The 16,956-nt window shown below is 46.0% G+C and overlaps 2 protein-coding genes across 3 annotated transcripts in view; one reads left to right on the top strand and one right to left on the bottom strand.

The window, feature by feature from the left end:
- The window catches only part of MYBBP1A (MYB binding protein 1a), a 53,087-nt gene extending 50,985 nt beyond the window's left edge, over window positions 1–2,102 (bottom strand). The window contains exons 1-3 of the mRNA XM_085078822.1: window positions 1,821–2,102; window positions 1,547–1,642; window positions 265–348 (exon numbers count right to left, since the gene is read on the bottom strand). Of these exons, the coding sequence (XP_084934948.1) occupies window positions 265–348; window positions 1,547–1,642; window positions 1,821–2,009 (369 nt within the window). The 5' untranslated portion in view covers window positions 2,010–2,102. The remainder of the gene's footprint in view (window positions 1–264; window positions 349–1,546; window positions 1,643–1,820) is intronic.
- A 1,718-nt stretch (window positions 2,103–3,820) lies between these two features.
- Window positions 3,821–15,659, top strand: EIF4H (eukaryotic translation initiation factor 4H). 2 transcript variants are annotated; one of them, XM_085078801.1, is made up of 7 exons: window positions 3,821–3,977; window positions 9,390–9,571; window positions 10,483–10,547; window positions 10,656–10,755; window positions 11,426–11,491; window positions 13,533–13,691; window positions 13,805–15,659. In XM_085078801.1, the coding sequence occupies exons 1-7, from the start codon at window positions 3,919–3,921 to the stop codon at window positions 13,939–13,941; spliced, it is 768 nt and encodes a 255-aa protein (XP_084934927.1). In that variant the 5' UTR covers window positions 3,821–3,918; the 3' UTR covers window positions 13,942–15,659. The 2 variants fall into 2 exon arrangements, with proteins under 2 accessions (XP_084934927.1, XP_084934928.1); XM_085078802.1 differs by lacking the exon at window positions 11,426–11,491.
- The last annotated feature ends 1,297 nt before the right edge of the window (window positions 15,660–16,956 follow it).

Genomic DNA, 16,956 nt, shown 5'->3' with positions numbered 1-16,956 from the left:
GAAGAGAACAGATGAAATGCAATCCCCTGCACAATGTTTTAAGAACTGTCCTAGAGTACCTCTTCATCACATCAACAAATCTCAGCAAAAACAGGGCCAGATAACAATGTCATCAGCTTCCAGTTTTCAGAAATATTTGTTATTTCATTACAGTAATTTGCATTAACAAGAATCCCAAAACTACAATATACACCAAGACTTCAAAGACTAGAGAACAATTCATTTGAAGTAATAGTTGTCAAATGCTGCCATGAGCTGACTTACTTTTTTCACTTTTTCCAGATTGTGTTTTTCTTTTATCTGTTCCAGAATGCTGCACAGTGGAATTTCCTCAAAAGCCTGTAAAACCTGAGGAGAGAGATGGAATAACTGTTTGCAGTTCTTCCATTTCATGAAGTTGCACTGGGTTAAGCTAAAATAGAGCAGAACAGCTGTTCAGCACAGCAGCAGGTGTGCTGCTTTATCAGCCCAGAATAAAGAGAACCAGTTCAGTAAAGATGTACAGAACAGGAACTAGGCTGGGAGAGCTGGCGTTGTGCATCATGGAGAAGGCTCCAGGGAGATCTCAGAGCTTCTTCCAGTGCCTAAAGAGGCTCCAAGGGAGCTGCAGAGGGACTTTGGAGTCCCAGAGTGCCGGGACGAGGAGGAATGACTTCACATTGACAGAAGGTCAATTTAGGTTAGATACTAGGAAGAAATCCTTCCCTGTGAGGGTGGTGAGGCCCTGGCACAGGTTGCCCAGAGAAGCTGTGGCTGCCCCTGGATCCCTGGAAGTGTTCAAGGCCAGGTTGGATGGGACTTGGAGCACCCTGGTCGAGTGGAAGGTGTTCTTGCCCATGGCAGAGTGGGGAAAGAGATGATTTTTAAGGTTCCATCCAATCCAAACCATTCTAGGATTCTATGCAAATACAAATACACCTGATATTCCAGTTTCTTTCCCTGTACATGACAGATTAATAATGAGAACATTTTGCTGAAGCTGTGTGACCCCAGAACAGAGGCAGTCAGACTTTTCAGCATGGGCAAGGCCCTGATCAAAGTGGGAAACACACAGTCTCTTCTGCTTTATCAAATTCTCAGGTGAGATGAGGTCAGACAGCACTGCTGATCCCAATTCCTGGGACTCTGCTATGTTACTGACTCAGCCACTGTGGAGGAAAAAAACTCTGAATGTTTGCTAAAGGGTTGCTTTTTCAGACATCCCACATCAACAGACCAAGACCAGGAGCAAGACAGTTTTAAGAAGTAGTAATAGTACTAAATGCAGAGTAAAATTGAAAACCTGGTCAAGGTTTGTAATTTAAGGACGGTTCTTGAAGCAGGAGTGAATTCGGTAGCATGAATGTGATTTTGGTATAGTTTATAAGGGTTTGTAAAGCAGAGTAGCACCATTTAAAATCATTATGTTTATCGTGAGAGCCTTCCCTCCCACGTCCACGCAGGAGCAGTCAGAAGGGAGCCTTCTAGCCTTGCACAGACAGCAAAAGGGACCCCAGACATGCACAGGGGCTAGAGACAGCTGTGATCTGCGCTGGGAAATACTGACCTGCGCCAAGGCCAAGCTGAAGCCAGGGCGGGCAGCCTCGCGGGTGGCTCCCAGTCCCTCCACCAGCCGCTTCAGGGTGTACTTGAGTTCATCGTCCTGCAAGAGAGACCGAGCTGAGCGGTGCCCGGGCTGCTCCGAGAAAGGCCCGGCCACCAGACCCCCGCGCCCGGCCCGTGCCCCGTCCGCACTGCCGCGTTCCCAGGCGGGAGCGGAGGGATGGACCGTGGGACCCACTGCCCGCCCGCACCCACCGCCCCTCCGGCGCCCGCCTCACCTTCTTGCCCTCCCGCAGGTGCCGCAGGAGGTTCTCAGTGGCCGCCAGCCGCACCTCCTGCTCCGGCTTGGCGATGTCCCAGAAGAAGTCGAGGAAGGCGCGGCCCTGCCGCAGCACCCCGCGGGGGTCAGTTACCGCCGCGCCGCCGGCCCGCTGCTCCATCTGCTCCATCTCCTCCACCACCGCCATGCCGCCACCGCTGCCGCACGTGGGGCCGCCGCCCGCTCCGCCTCTTCCGGGTCAGCGGGGCCGCCGCGGGACGGGCTGGGCGGCAGTGTGAGCAGCGGCTTGCCGGTCCCTGAGCACCGCTCCGCTCAGCCGCCCGGTACCTCAGCCCCGCTCCCCTCACGGCTGCCCCTCAGCGCCCCCCGGCCCTTCAGCCCCGCTCCCCTCACGGCTGCACCTCAGCTCCTCCTGTCCCTTCAACCCCGCTCCCCTCATGGCTGCTCCTCACGGCTGTCCCTCCCGGCCCCTCAGCCCCGCTCCCCTCATGGCTGCCCCTCAGCACCTCCCGGTCCTTCAACCCCGCTCCCCTCAGCGCCTCCTGCTCCTCTCAGCCCCACCACTGTCCCCTCACACCCTGCTCCCCTCATGGCCGCTCTTCACACCCCGCTGCCTCAGCCCCTCATCCCACAAAATCAGATCGCTTACCCGGTGTGCCACAAGCCAACAACGACACGCTCGACGGACACATCAAACAATTATTTCAGAGTTGGGCGGTGCTCGGTGGTGTTCGACAAATCCAGCACACCCCACCGGGCTTTTCACACCGTTATTTATAATCAGGAGGTCAGAGTTAGTAACTTTCCAAGTACTGCCCATCTATTGGGACTGTTCAGTAATTTGCAAGTTTTGTAACCTCAGCTAACTTCTACAGATGTTCAGGGAAAGGGTCTTCACAGGGTCTTTTTAGAATTATAATGAACATAGATCAGCTATATACGTGACCCTGAGTCTATTGCTAAGTTAGCAGTGCATACACAGACATACATCAACATCCGAATTCACTACATTCAGGATGTCTCTGACTAAGAGATGCTGGCTGCTACCTGCCCCACGGGTTAGGTCTCTTTTCTTGCTTAAAATATGCAAAGATCTTAAAGAACATCCCTACTTAAGATAATAGTGACATATTCCACATTTTTCAACAGCCGCGCTCCCCTCAGCGCCACGTTCCCTCCCTGACCCCCAGCCCTGCTCCGCCGCAGGACTTATTGGTCCTTCCCTGCCCCAAGGGCTGCCTGGGCTTCCCTCAGCGGTTCGCAACTCCGGAGGGAGGGTTGGATCCCGGCTGGGTTCTGTCCCGCGGGGCTCGGCGGGACAGAGGGACAGAGGGACAGAGGGACAGAGCCTGCGGGTGAGCCCCGATCGGCACTGCGGGGTCAGCGACACGAGGTGTTGGTTATCATATGACAAACCGACATGTGGTTTTAGTAGAAAGCATTAAATTATGGCCTGGCAAAAGGAGACAAACAAGTTGGTGCAAATGGTGTTTTTTAAGGGCACTGTGAAGCTCTCGGGTACAGCCCGTTGTGTTAATTTCCAATGAAATCCAGCACTATCCTCCAGCTGCCCTGCGAACTCTGCGCTTCGCTGCTACCCTGCCAGACTCCGGTGCCACCCGCGGGAGAGCAGGGAATGACCCCGGAGCAAGATCGATCCCTGTGATCCCTGGAGGATGCCTGTGACACTTGGAGCAGGATCCATTTCCATGATCTCTGTGATCCCTGCCCGCAGCGACAGCGGGATGCTGGGGGAATCAGAGCCGCGGGCTGGGCTCGGATCAGCGCTGGAATGTCCAACGCTCACCGGACGCGTTACCACAGCGCAGCCCGGGCAGATCCCCGGGCGGATCCCGGGTGGATCCGGAGCAGATCCCCAGGCAGATTCCCGGGCAGATCCCGTCCCAGAGCCGGCGGGAGAGAGCCGCGCGGCGAGCCTCCCGACAGGCAGCAGCGCGGACAGCCCCGTCGGGGCGGGGAGCTAGAATCAGGCACGGCGCGGGGCAGCCCAGGCCCGCTCGCCGCCGTATATAAGCGTTGCGGGGTCCTCGGGCGCGGTCCTGTCACGCTCGCACGGGGACGAGGCCGCGGCGGCGATGGCGGATTTCGATCCCTACGACGACCGGGCCTACAGCAGCTTCGGCGGCGGCCGCGGGTGAGCGGGCCCGGGGGCAGCACTCGGGGCTTCCCCCGCAGCTGGGACGGGAGAGGGGAGCGGCGCCCCTGGCCGGGCGAGGCGGGGGCGCGGCCGCAGGGCCCGGCCTGCCCCGCTGCATGGGGATGGCGGGCGGGGGGAGCGGACCGCGGGCGCTGCCCCTGGGAACTGTTTGAGCTCGTTCTGCCCCCCGCCCGCCCTCCCCCAGGGTGCGGGGGTGCCCTTGCGCTGGCCGTGGCGGAGCCGCTTTGTGCGGCGGGGTGGGGGATGCGGGTCCCGGGGGTCTTGGCCGTTCTCCGGCCAACGCCGCAGGATTCAGGGCCGGGCGGCTCGGGAGCGCCGGGAAGGGGCGGGAGGAGGAGGGTGTCGCTGTTCCCGCCGTCCCGGAGGCGAGTGGAGGGGGGATTTAGGGAGGTGCTGGGCCCGAGCCAAGGAAGGCCCTGAGGAGCTGGTGCGGGGCCGGAGCGGGATGGGTGGAGGGAACGTCCCCGCAGGGCTGGAGCGGGGCAGGCGGCAGGCTGCTGTGCTGGCGGGACGAGCCGCCCCCGGCAGCGGGCAGCGTTGTGGTGCCTGCGGGGAGGAAATGGGAGGGCTTTTTGGTGCCTCCGCCTGGGGAGCTCTGGGAGCCGCTGTCCTGCGGTATCCGGGGCTCCGGGTGCTCACTCCAAATCCGTGATCCTTAGGAATCGGGCTTGTCTCTGTCTCTTTGTTAAAGAGTGTGTTTAGGGGAAGAGCTACAGAGACAATAACCAGTAATTAGAAGTTTGTCTGCAATCAGGTTAGGAAGGTGCAATCAAACAATTGACTTTTTTGGAGGTTGGTGCAGTACAAGTTTCTATATGCACATGAAATAAAACATGAAATAGGCATGAATCTGTGGAATAAACTTCTTGTGAGCAAATCTTCACAAGTATATTACTGTGTAATCTAATCTTTCAAGGTGTGTTTCCTGATCAACAGTGTTCATGCCCTTTTCTGCTCTTAGATGAATAACTTGGTTTCATTTCAGACTCTTTAGGCAGGAGGGAGGAGCTGCTGGAGTTAGAACAGCAGTAAGTTTTTCTTGTCTTTGGTAATACTCTGACATTTTAAGATTTCAAGCTCATTTTCATGCACTGATACCCTTTGTGTCTAATTCAGAGATGTCCCAGAGCAAACAGATGATGTAGCGACTTACACTTCTGTTATTTTTTTCAATTCTGTAACAAAATAACCTTTCCAGCAGTCTGAAGTGGCACTTGGCTCATAATAAACTCAGATATTGCTGCACAGTGTATCCTAGTCAATGTAGGCACATTCTGTGAAGTTATAAAATGCCAGTTAATTTTTTTTTTTATATTCAGATTCCTGTAAGAGAACTTAAACTTGCTCTCAGGCAAGATGTGGATCCTTGTTTGGTGAACTAAAAGCATCCTGCAATTTAGTAGATGTCTTTACAGATGAGAAAATGTACTTATTCTGATTTACCTGCACTTCTAAACATCAGATACTACTAATACTAGAGTCCAGTGTATATTTCTAATTTATCATTATCACTATTAAGTTACTAATAGCTAATTCACAATTTAACAGGTCTCTCTGTGTATTGTATGAAGTTCTGTAATATATGAAGTGTAATGAAAACATGTTCTTGTTGAAGGTTCTGATTAAAGAATCTCATGTTAATTTACAGTGGCTTCTGCTCATTTTTAGGCACTCTAGGACTGTAGGAATAGTGTAAACTCAGCTGAGATGCAGAAGTTGCATTTCACATAACCTTTGGTGTGCACAGTGAGTAACCACAGGATTTCAGTGTGACAGATGGGAAACCAGTGCCCAACAGGTTCTAACATATGTAAATTACCTGCCTCTTTCTCATAATCTTCAAAATTACGGTGAAAGAGCATCAGGATATGACTGGTGTGATGAGATGGGATTTTGCTACACCTGAGGTGTCTAGTGATGCACTGACTAAAAGCTGAATCATAATATTAGGGGATGCAAACGTCACTTTATTCCTGGTGAAGAATGTGGTGCTGACGTTAATGAGAAAAGGCTTACTATAACCTTTTCTGAAAGTGTTTTAAAGCCCAAAATTTGACAGGAAAACCTGTAGTTAAGCATACTGAGGCCTAGTTGAAACTGAACATCTGTAGAGCTTCTCAGAGTTGAAAGAAAGGGAGTGTTTACCACCCCTGACTCGCTGCTAGGCTGTTTATTTAGGTGTGTCTTGAGGTGCTGGGCACCTTACTAAAGGTTAAGATTCACCTGCTGAAGTGCTGCACAGGTCAGTGAAAATGGGGAGTTAGTCCTTATGCTTCTGGCAGTCTGGATACCATGTCTTACCCATCTAGCATTAAAAGATAGCTCCTAATTTTTAGGCTTGGGTAAGCTTTTTGTTGAAGACATTTAATACTTACTCCAGACATGTTCTGGGTTGCTTGAATAAGTTGGATATGAATTTAGTGTTGTGGTCTTGGAGGGTTGACACTGTCATCCTGCAGATCCTTATGCTGCCCCAGTGAAGTTCCAATGTCAGAACCCCTGTAGGCTGTTGGCTTTGTGCAGTGCAAAAGGTAAATCCTGAGCTTTGATCTCTAGTGAAAGGCTATTTAACTCAAATACTGGCTTTCACAATATCCTTCATTTTGAACTTTTGGCAGATCTTATTCTGTGCAGAAGTAACTAAACTTTGCAAAAGAGTAGCTTCAAAATGGGAGTTTAGTTGTTTTCTCCCCAGTATGACCAAAGTGATTAACTTAGCCCACCAAAGTTTCATTTTGAGGGTGTTGCTAGAAGCAAGCTTTCCTCTTCAGCTTCCTGCTTTGGTTTTCTGAGAAGGAAATCATATCATATCTTTCAGATTCCCACAGTAAGATGAAACAATTATTACCTAATTGCATCTCAGCAAAAGTTTAGAGTGAGAAACACAGATATTCATTCAACACTCTGGTTCACTTAGTTCAGCATGTTTTCAATTATTTTTTTACTTTTGTCCTACTTGGTTGGACAGAATGAGAGAATCTTCTTCCAATCTCATTGTTTGGTTACTGAAGTCAGCCCTTTTATTTATTTCACTGTTTCAGTGTTGAAATAAAAAGTAGGAAAGTACAGAAACAGTTTCTTTTTGTGTTGCTACACCTGAGTTCCATAAGAAACTTGGTTTGGAACTTAGTTATTGACCATTCTTGTCCTTCAAAAGGAAACTAAAATATCAAAGGTATTACCATACATTTGATAACCAAAGGCCTTAATATCATACTGGAGAAGAGTATTTAATTTTCTGACTTTAAAATCAATTTGGATTGCACAATAGGGCATGGATTTCCACACATGCACCCTGTGAAGTTCTGGTGCACTGTGGTAGAAAGGAGGTTTGTCTGTAGCACAGAAAATCCTTTTGGGGATTGAGGGTGTGGTTTTAGAAGTGGCTCAAATGGAGCTGAATGGAGGTTGCTGATGAAGTTTGTAGTTCCAGTCCTTGCTCTCTTCTTCCTTCCCATCTTGGCAAAGTGCTCTTTGCAGCTGTCCAGATCACCTTGTTGATCTCACTGAGGATTCAGCTCCAGGGTGGGTTTTTCGGTGAATCAGCTCCCTGTGAGGTGATTGGCAGCTCAGGGAATGTCCTGAGAATATGTACATGGAGGCTCCTTTGAAACTCAGCTGGGGAGATTCTGATGTTCCCATAGAACATAAAGGTTTTCTTTTTTTGGATGCAAGTTAAATGTATGGTATTTTAATAGCTGTTTCTAACACTGTACATGAGAATTAAGTTCAAAGGCGTGGAATTGATTCTGCATGTTTGGGATTATTTAGAACAGCAACTCAGCTTTCTTGGAGTTCCTCCTTAAAACTCAGTCTTGTGGCTAAAGTCAATTCACAACTATTACAGCTTTAGTTCTCCAGTATGTTTTTGACTTGTTAATGAGACAAAGGCAGATAAGGAATATTGTCAAAAGTGCAAAAATACAAACCTGGGTGGACACTAATTAAAGATATGTAGGTTGTGATTCAAGTAGATTTAGCAGCATGTTGATAGTGTTGGTGACAAATGATTCTTGCATGGAGCTGCTAAATAAGGTACAAATGACAGGCTCACCTAGGAAGAGTTAAGGAATCTTATTCAAGCTTAATGCATTATCTGATTCATTGGTAATAAAATATTTATTCTAGAATGAAAAAAATACTGTCAAGTACCATGCTTGTCCAATGGATTTTTTGGCTGCATGCAACCAGCCAGAATAAAAGGAAATGATAAAATTATTTGACCTTCTGGGTTTTAGGAAGGACTCTGCAGCAATCTAATTGGTCCATGTCACATTGGCAAATCCTCCTTTGGTACAGCTTGTGTTCCAGTGTGGTTTTAAGTGCAGGGGGAGATTTAGGGAAAGGGAACAGACACAAGCAAAGCCCAGTAGAAGGAAGGTGATAAAGAGAAGATGGACACAGTAGTTAGTAGATATTTCAGGTAAAGGCCAGAGGTTGCTTATGTGCAACAAATGTTGGGACCAATGGCATCCTGTTGTGCACAAGTCCAGGCACTTTAACTTCAGGTTGCCTTGTACATACCTTGCTCTCTATACAAAAATTCCAAGTTGGCTTTTGAAGATTAGGCTCTGCAGGAAGTTCACACTGTGAACTTCTGTGTATTATATTAGCACAGTAAAGAATTTAGATGGGACAATTTAGTTCCTCAGCACCCAGTGCCAAGAGTTTAACTGGTACTGAGGGACAAGACAGGAAAAAACCACCCAGTTTACCTCTTTAATTCGCAAAATGAAAGAAGACATTAACATCCAGATAGCATGGATCTTTTTTCTGCCTCAGAACCCCTTGTTCAACCAAATTTATTTTGTGTTCAGTTCAAAGCATTCTAGTCCAGATACCTAGCAATTATGGCAACAGCTTCAGACTTAGGGGAAGGGTTTCTGTTAAGCTAAACATTGCTGAGATAATTTGGATGATTGTGCAGTGGGTGTTGGTAATATACTGTTTAGTTAAAAGCATTGGATCCAGCTTCATTTCAGGATAAGCTGACAAACCTGTGCCATACAAGTATTTCTTCATTGCGATAAATTATTCTTAAAATCTATTCTGTTAGTTTTTTAGAGGTAATGTTTTTGAGCAGGGGACAGTAGAGATAACCTTACATTGCTTTCCTTAATTAATTGTGTGTTGAGAAATTCACTCATCACTTCATTAATGAGTTCACTTCTTAATGTATTCAGTTTCCCACTGAAGTACTGCATCAGGTAATACTGGAAAGGAGCTGACCAACAGTTTAGGTGGCAGGTAAAGGCAAAAGGATAGAAAAAGGAGCCAAAGTTGTGGGAAAATCGACTTTCAGCCAGACACAGCACCTGAGCAGTGCTATGGACTGCGCTGTGGCTGTGCTGGGAGGCAGTTCCAGAGGCACTGTGCTTTTTCCAACAGGTCTCGTGGTGGTGGCCTTGGTTCCCGCCGAAATAAAGAGCTGCCAACAGAACCCCCTTTCACAGCATATGTGGGAAATCTGCCCTTCAACACTGTCCAAGGAGACATAGATGCCATCTTCAAGGATCTCAGCATAAGGAGCGTACGACTAGTCAGAGACAAGGAAACAGACAAATTTAAAGGTGAGTGTTCAGAGTTCTTTGGTGGTAGATGAATAACTGGTAGGAGAAAAAGTCACTTTAATAGGGAATTTCAGTCTAAAGCACAGTCATTCTCTGCTTTTATGTTGATTTATGCAGGTTTTGTTATTCACTAATATGTAAATGTATCATTGAATGAGAGTCACTGTTCCATCATCTTGAGATACAGAGTAACCTGAGTGACAAATCAATATTTGCCCTGACATAAAAGAACTTTCTTAAACCTTGTCTGGTATGAATTCTACCCCAGCTGACCCACTTACGACCCGTGACCTTAAGCATTGAGTAATTCTTTTACTTCAGAAGACTCCCATTGCTTCAGCTCTGTTTTTTAGTAGAAAGGGAGCAAAAGCAAGTAGGTAACTCATTCAGGCAGTTGTTTTAGAGGATGTAAATTCAATTGCTATGGGAATTGTCTGGTGGAAATGGACTATATTTGTAAGTTATTTAAGGGGTGTAAAAGGCTCACCTTGAATTAAAGGGCCTTGAAAAAGAGTAAATCCACTAAATGATGTGATAACCCAAAAATCACACTGCTGGCCATATAGACATTTCTTGTTTAAAAACACTAGGAACCAAGTCAATATTCATCTGAATAACTGTCTGAAGGCATAGATCACATCCAATCTGTGAGAACTCTGTGGAAAAGAGAGTTAGGCTCTTGGCATTCACAGAGTGTCCAGAGTTCTGTTTCAGGATTTGCCCCATCATTAGTAGGTGCAGGTAACTGTGTTAATTGTTGATGATAGGTTTCTGAGCCATGTGCATTGTGCATCTTGCATTTGCACATCATGACTTGTGTTTAGAAGGAAGCTATTAGCAGACATGCAGGAGGAGTAGCTTCTTACAAAGGCCTGTCAAAGTGCTATTAACTTGAGATCTGTTTCTTACAGGATTTTGTTATGTAGAGTTCGATGAGGTGGAGTCACTCAAGGAAGCTCTTACATATGATGGTGCAGTAAGTACATTTGCAATTGATTTGTGAAATCAAAGATAAGCATAAGTCTTAAACTCTTTGGCAGCTCTCATGATGCACCCTGAACAGATTCTCCCCTTGATTTAACAGCTTTTGGGTGACCGATCACTCCGAGTGGACATAGCAGAAGGCAGGAAACAGGATAAAGGTGGCTTTGGCTTCAGAAAAGGTGGCGGGCCTGATGACAGAGGTGACTTCCATTTTTCTAAGTAGCTTCTTAAATATAATGGTTGTAGTTATGGCTTCTGGTGCTGACTAATGCTAAGACAAGGCATGCAAGTGAACACGAAGATTATACTGGAAGGAGAAATTTTGTGTGTGTACATATATGTGTTTCTAACCAGCTGCTGCTGCTGCTCCTGAGGTGCCTGGAATTTAGCTGTGCTTTGTGTGCAAAGGCTGTGGATGTATTGTCACTCCTAGCCCAGGAAGTGAGACCAATACCCTTAAATAACGTGTTGTGTCTTGCAGGGGACAGTCATAAGCCAACAGTCTGATCTGCTACTATTTTATGATGATGTATGAAAAGTGAGTAAGCACAAGTAGACAAGTGCTTATTTTGGACTATGTCTATTGTTCCAGTGTAAAAATGTTCTTGGCTATAGTTGAAGGTTGGTTGAACCAGACTCACCAAAGGTTTCCATTGAATGTGTATTACAGAAACCTTTCTGACCACTTATTCTGGGTTAACTTAAACAGACTGTTTGTTCCTGTGCAATGGAACTTGGTAGTACCAAAAGGAAAGGATTTTCCAGCAGCATAACTTAGGATATTGAAGGACTGAAACATTGGTTTGGTATTCCCTTGCTCAGTCTTTCCCACAGCTTCAGACCTGAACACAATTGTGGCTTTTTTCCTAGGAATGGGAGGAGGTTCCCGAGAATCCAGAGGAGGTGGATGGGATTCCAGAGATGACTTCAATTCTGGTATCAGTATTAACACTTATACAGATAGGAGGCCTAAAAGGCACTGAAATGTTCTCATTTTCATTTGTCCCCATTACTGGTTTGATTGAATCTCCTGTATGTGCCAACTTTGGACATCTTGTGGCTGTGGTGGGATTCCTCATGGGGAGTCTCCTGTTGCCTTGTGACAGAGGAAAGAGTCGTGATACTAAATTCTGTTAAATGACCCTAAATGACAGAATTCTTGTTCAGATGTAGCCTATGGTGACTGCTTTAAGCATTTCTCAAACATACAACAAAGTAAATTTCTGAATAGTAGCAGAAACAGACAGATCATGTAGGAAAGCTAATATTCTGTCAGAGCAGAAGTTTTCATCTTCTCAAGGAGATGCAATGTCATAGTATGTGTATCCCTGAAGTAACTGACTACTCTAAAGTCAGATTAGTGTTCCAAAGCACTTGTAAATGCAAAATATTCTTGAATTTTTGAAAATATTCTTGAACCTGTTTTGGTAATGCAGCTGCAGCAAGAAACTGAGCTTGCTGAGTGGAAGGTTGTGACGGAGCCACTGGGTTTGCTTTTAACTTCCAGTCAGTTCCAGCTATTAGAACCCAGGGTGGCATTAACACAATTGCTTTTGTCCTCTGAACTCATGGGTTTGGTCCATTTTCTGATGGGGAGATGTTGGCAAGTGCAACTTTGCAATGTCTGTTCTCTACGTGAGTGGAATGGACAGTGTAGGAGAAGCAAAGTGTGCCCTTGTGCCCAGCATGGATTGGAGCCTGATGCTGGAGAGAGGAGCTTGCTGCAGCGCTGTGCTTAACCTGCCTTTGGAGCTAAACATTCTGTGTCACAGCTTCATACCTTCTTTGGCAGCTTCTCCAAATGTGGATGCCTGTTAAATGCTGGATGAGTGATTCGTGAGCCAAAAGTTTAGCATTTCAGTCTTAGCTGCTACGGAAGTTTTTCTTCTCAGGTTGTACAGCCTTGCTCTGGATCAAGTCTTTAAAGATGGCTTGTTTGGCACTGAAGTAAGTAAGGGACAGCTCTGCAACTCTGCCAAATACTGAAGTGGAAAGGAAAATCCCAATTGGGAACCAAACAACTTTTTCTTCCAGGCAGCTTCTGAAAAACTGAGTGTATTCCCTTTCCATATGCTGTTAGCATGAAGTATCCTCCTCCCATTGAATGTAGGCAGTGGGGGCTTGGAGAGATACTCAACAATAGCCACTGGTATAGACTGGAGCTCTGGTCAGTGACAGACAGTTCTTTTTGGGTTTTTTTTTTGTTTTGCTGTATTTTGGTGGTTTTTTTGGTTGTTTGGTTTTGGGGTTTTTTGGTTTGGTTTGGGTTTTTATGTGTTTTTTGTTTGTTTGGGGTTTTGTTTGTTGGTTTTTATGTGTTTTGGGGGTTTTTTTGTTGGTTTTTGTGGGTTTTGGGGGTTTTTTTGTGATACATAATTTGAAGAAATGCAATCAGATTTAAAGTCTGATCTGTTTTTTGGTTTTTTTCCCCCCAGCCCTTTAATTAGTGTAGTAAATGCCTGGTCAGTTTATAGTACAGCTAAACAGCCTTGGGGTCTTACTCCATTTTATAAGGACTGTATATTTCACTACTCCCCAGCTGTTTTCCCATTTGCTCTGCTCGTGCAGATTTCATGCTAAGGCTGTAGCCAGTGTGATGATCTGGCTACAGTATGGAAGTACTTTGAGTACTTGTGTTGTTTCTCAAGTCAGCTAATGGTGTTAACAAACTGAAGTTGCAGCTGAGGTTCATATTTTTAAACTCACTTGACCCACTCTCCAACACTCCAATAAGCCTCTAAGTGGATAAAACATTTTCTGAACTTGGCACAGTATACCTGGTTTCAGATGGAACCCGAATGACTCCTCCAGAAGGTGCTAAAGCTCTGTGAAACAGTATGTCTGCAGACAAAGGCTCTCAGTGCATCACCTTGGACCGACTGCAGTGACTGGCAAGGTTTTCCAGTCATCCAGATAAAAGTCTAGATTAAAAACATTGCCAAATATGCTCTTTAAATTCACTGTCTTCCATCTTCAGGATTCAAAGATGATGACTTCTTGGGAGGTCGGGGTAGAGGAACCCGCCCTGGAGACCGGCGACCACCAGGTGCCTCCATGGGAAGTGGTGGCACTGGTCGCTTCAGAGATGGGCCTCCCCTTCGTGGGTCTTCCATGGACTTCAGAGAGCCAACAGAAGGTAAACTCCTACCTTGTGTGATTCGGTCTTCCTTCACAAAGGAGACTCCTGCTGTCAGGTTAAAGCTCCTGCCCTTGACAGGCAGATCTCACAAGGAATGTTTTTCCTTTCAGAGGAAAGAGCACAGCGACCTCGGCTCCAGCTCAAACCTCGAACAGTCGATACTCCCCTCAATCAAGTAGCCAACCCAAACTCTGCAATCTTTGGAGGAGCCAAGCCCCGGGAGGAAGTAGTAAAAGAGCACGACTGAGTTTGGGGTTGAGAGGGAATGGGGAGGCGGGAGAAAAAGCAAGACAGTACAGAGTGACTAGCTCTGCTGGAATGTCAACCCTGCAGTTTACCATTCCTGCCATCTGGTATTTGTCCTCTTTGAAACCGAAAACACAGAGCTTGTGAATGCATGTCAGCTGTTAACAAGTGGTTTTTAGTACGTTCTTGGCTTTGCTGTATCTAGTGCCTGCTTTGTGCTGAGTTTCCCTCTTCTGTTTCCTTCCAAGCAGCACAGTTGCCAGTAGATAAGGCGGTGTGGCTGCTTCCACAAGTGTGGAGGTCTCTGGACAAAGGTGCTGCTTCACTTCTTCCTTTCTGGGTTTGTTTTACTTTAGAAGCACAGGTTAGACTTAGTTATTTCCCTGTATCGTTTCCTTTTGCTTCCTCAGTGTTCCTCTTCTGACCTGCATGTCTCGTTCTGTATTGCTGTGGCTCTGAAGAGGAAAACTGAAGAGTCCAGATGAGTTGAACAGAAATTTACAGTTCTAACCGAGTAGTGAAATACCATTTATGACAATTGGTGATAGTCACTGTTCATAGCAGAACTAAGGGGGGCAGCTGCCCTTTCACATGGGTTGCCAGGAAGGATCAATTCAATGGATGCCTTGCCTGACAAGCCTGGTGAATAGCTGGTGGGATCAGTACTGATAAAGCCTCTGCCAGCAGCCCCTTCCTGCTGGCTCTTCCAAATGGTATGATGCTACTATACCTCTGAGCTCAAGGTTAGTGCTGCAAAGCCGTGCCTGTTTGAGCACCACTGCTCACTGGCTCTTTCTGCTTACTTTTTTGGGTTTTACATGTTTGGTAAATTTTTAAATGAAGTTTCTACAAATAAAATTGACTTTTTTATTTTTGTTGAAGGAGTGTATACTTTGCCATGCAGTATTTGATCGTCACTATCCCCTGTATTTCTTGGCCCAGTGGGGTACAGTTTTAGGACTTCAGCTTTCAGAATACCTTGAAAATGGGCAGATTAGAAATCTTTCTGCTATAGATTCTCATGTAGAAGTTTGGATAAAAAGCATCTCTTGTTGCTGCACCTCTCTTCACTTGAAATGTTTCTTGCCAGTGTTGTGTAGGAGGAGGGAGGGGAGGCTGAAGCAAAAGGAGTAATCATTAATATTTAAAACCAAAACCTGGTTCTGCCACACCGAAGTGTGGACATGTCCAGTGCATGGGAAAAGCTTGGGCCCCTATTGCCAGTGCTGAGAGCCTTCAGATAAACCAGCCAGCACCCCAGAGCACTTGCAAGAGGAGGTTGGAAGCATGGCTGCCCCACTACCAGCACCACTACTAGTGGTGAATTTCTTCCCTAAGGTTCCTATTGTAAGTCAGAGTCCCAGCAATTTACAGAACTACTCTTTCCTTCTTTCTGCCTTTCACTTAATCTGCTTCTGAGATAAGAACCATTTGTCTAACACTAATACTTAATTTAAGACAGACATGCATTTGTGTGGTTGTATTCCAAACCAATAATTGATCTATTTACATCTTCAATGTGGAAAAGATTTTAAGAACAAATTCCCATATAAAAACTCACTTCTAGTCAAGACAGTTGACTTTTAAATGTAAAAACAAAGGAAAAAAAAAAAGAAAAGAATTCCAAACACTTAACACATTCTGCTTCATAACAAAATAAATTTATGGATATGGTATTTTGTGAATGATCTTTTAAATAAAAGAAAACATTAAGTAATATTTAACATTGGTCTTTATTTGAGTCTACCATGTTTCCCCCCCCTCAGTTTTCAAATATTGTGTTAATTTGTCCTAGAGTCATTCTGATACAAAATAAGGGGGGGAAGAGGAAAAGATAAAGGGGAGGAATCTAATCTGAAGAGTGCTGAAACAGTAAAGTAAAAATTGTTTATGGGTGGAAATGAGCCCAACTTCTTTGTCCTGTGGCTTCAGTGTCACTTGAGTGCATTGCTAAGGCTGCCAGGTGGGATTTGCAGGTCTTGCAGCTGATCAGGCTGTGCTCCTCCAGCTGGGTGCTGCTGCCCTGTGCTCAGCACCAGGCAGGATGTGCACTTGCAGTGTGAGTACCAAGCAGTGTTGAGTGCTTTGTGCTGACAGTAAATGGATCAGCTACTGCTGTCTTGCCCACTTCCACCAAGCTTTTCCAACTGACCTGTTTCCCACTAGGCAGAAATGGTTAAGGAGGCTGTTGCCCTGTGGCTTTGAAGTATGTGCTTACTGCAGGGTAAGTTGAAAGAAGCAGAGCCATGTTTTTATTGAGGAAATGAGCTCTGACCTCCCTGCTGGTTTTACTGCTTTCCATAGCCTGAAATGATGGGAAGTGTTCCTGCTTCCAGCTATTCAGTCCACCCTCTCTTTAGACCTCTTACCACAGCTTGACAGAGTCCCAGTGCTCTGTGAAGCCATTGGCAGAGCTGTGTGACAGCACCTGGCTGTCCTGCCTGCCAGCCTGAGGTGTGTGGAAGAGCAGGGCTGGCTGGGAGTTGGTCCCCTGCTGCTCTTGCCACAGCTTATCCACAGCTGCTCTGTCAAACTGGTGCTGCTGGAAGCAGGAATTTCATCACTGCATGGAGAAAAGGAACACTGATGAGTGAGAGAGGTGGCAAATGGCTCATCCTAGTTCTAGATGCCTTTTTCTGTATCTGCTAATACTGATTTGGTCAAGGGCTTCCCACTAGTGAATGCAGCCTGATCCCAAAATTACTGTGTTATTTTTTTAGTTATTTTTCCTATGCAAGCATCCATTGCCTGGTTTCTTTGGAGCATTCCACACTGTGCTTCCCAAGTTGCTCAGGGTCAGACTCCTCCAGTCCTTTTTCTTTCCCTCCTTCAAAAATTTAGTGGATGAATATTTTCCTATACAGAAGCTTAACAAACCAGTTTGTGATAACACTTGACACAACCGTATTTAATATATGGCTATGGCATTTAAGTTTAGTAGGAGGAAGCAAGATTATTTTCTTCCCATCCCACCAGCAAAAGCAGTTGAGGTTTAACCTGTAATGCTTAACTTCAC

Source organism: Lichenostomus cassidix, chromosome 19 (genome assembly GCF_008360975.1).
Source record: "Lichenostomus cassidix isolate B80296 chromosome 19, HeHo_3.0, whole genome shotgun sequence".
Lineage (NCBI taxonomy): Eukaryota > Metazoa > Chordata > Aves > Passeriformes > Meliphagidae > Lichenostomus > Lichenostomus cassidix.
This window is presented reverse-complemented; position numbering and strand designations above follow the sequence as displayed.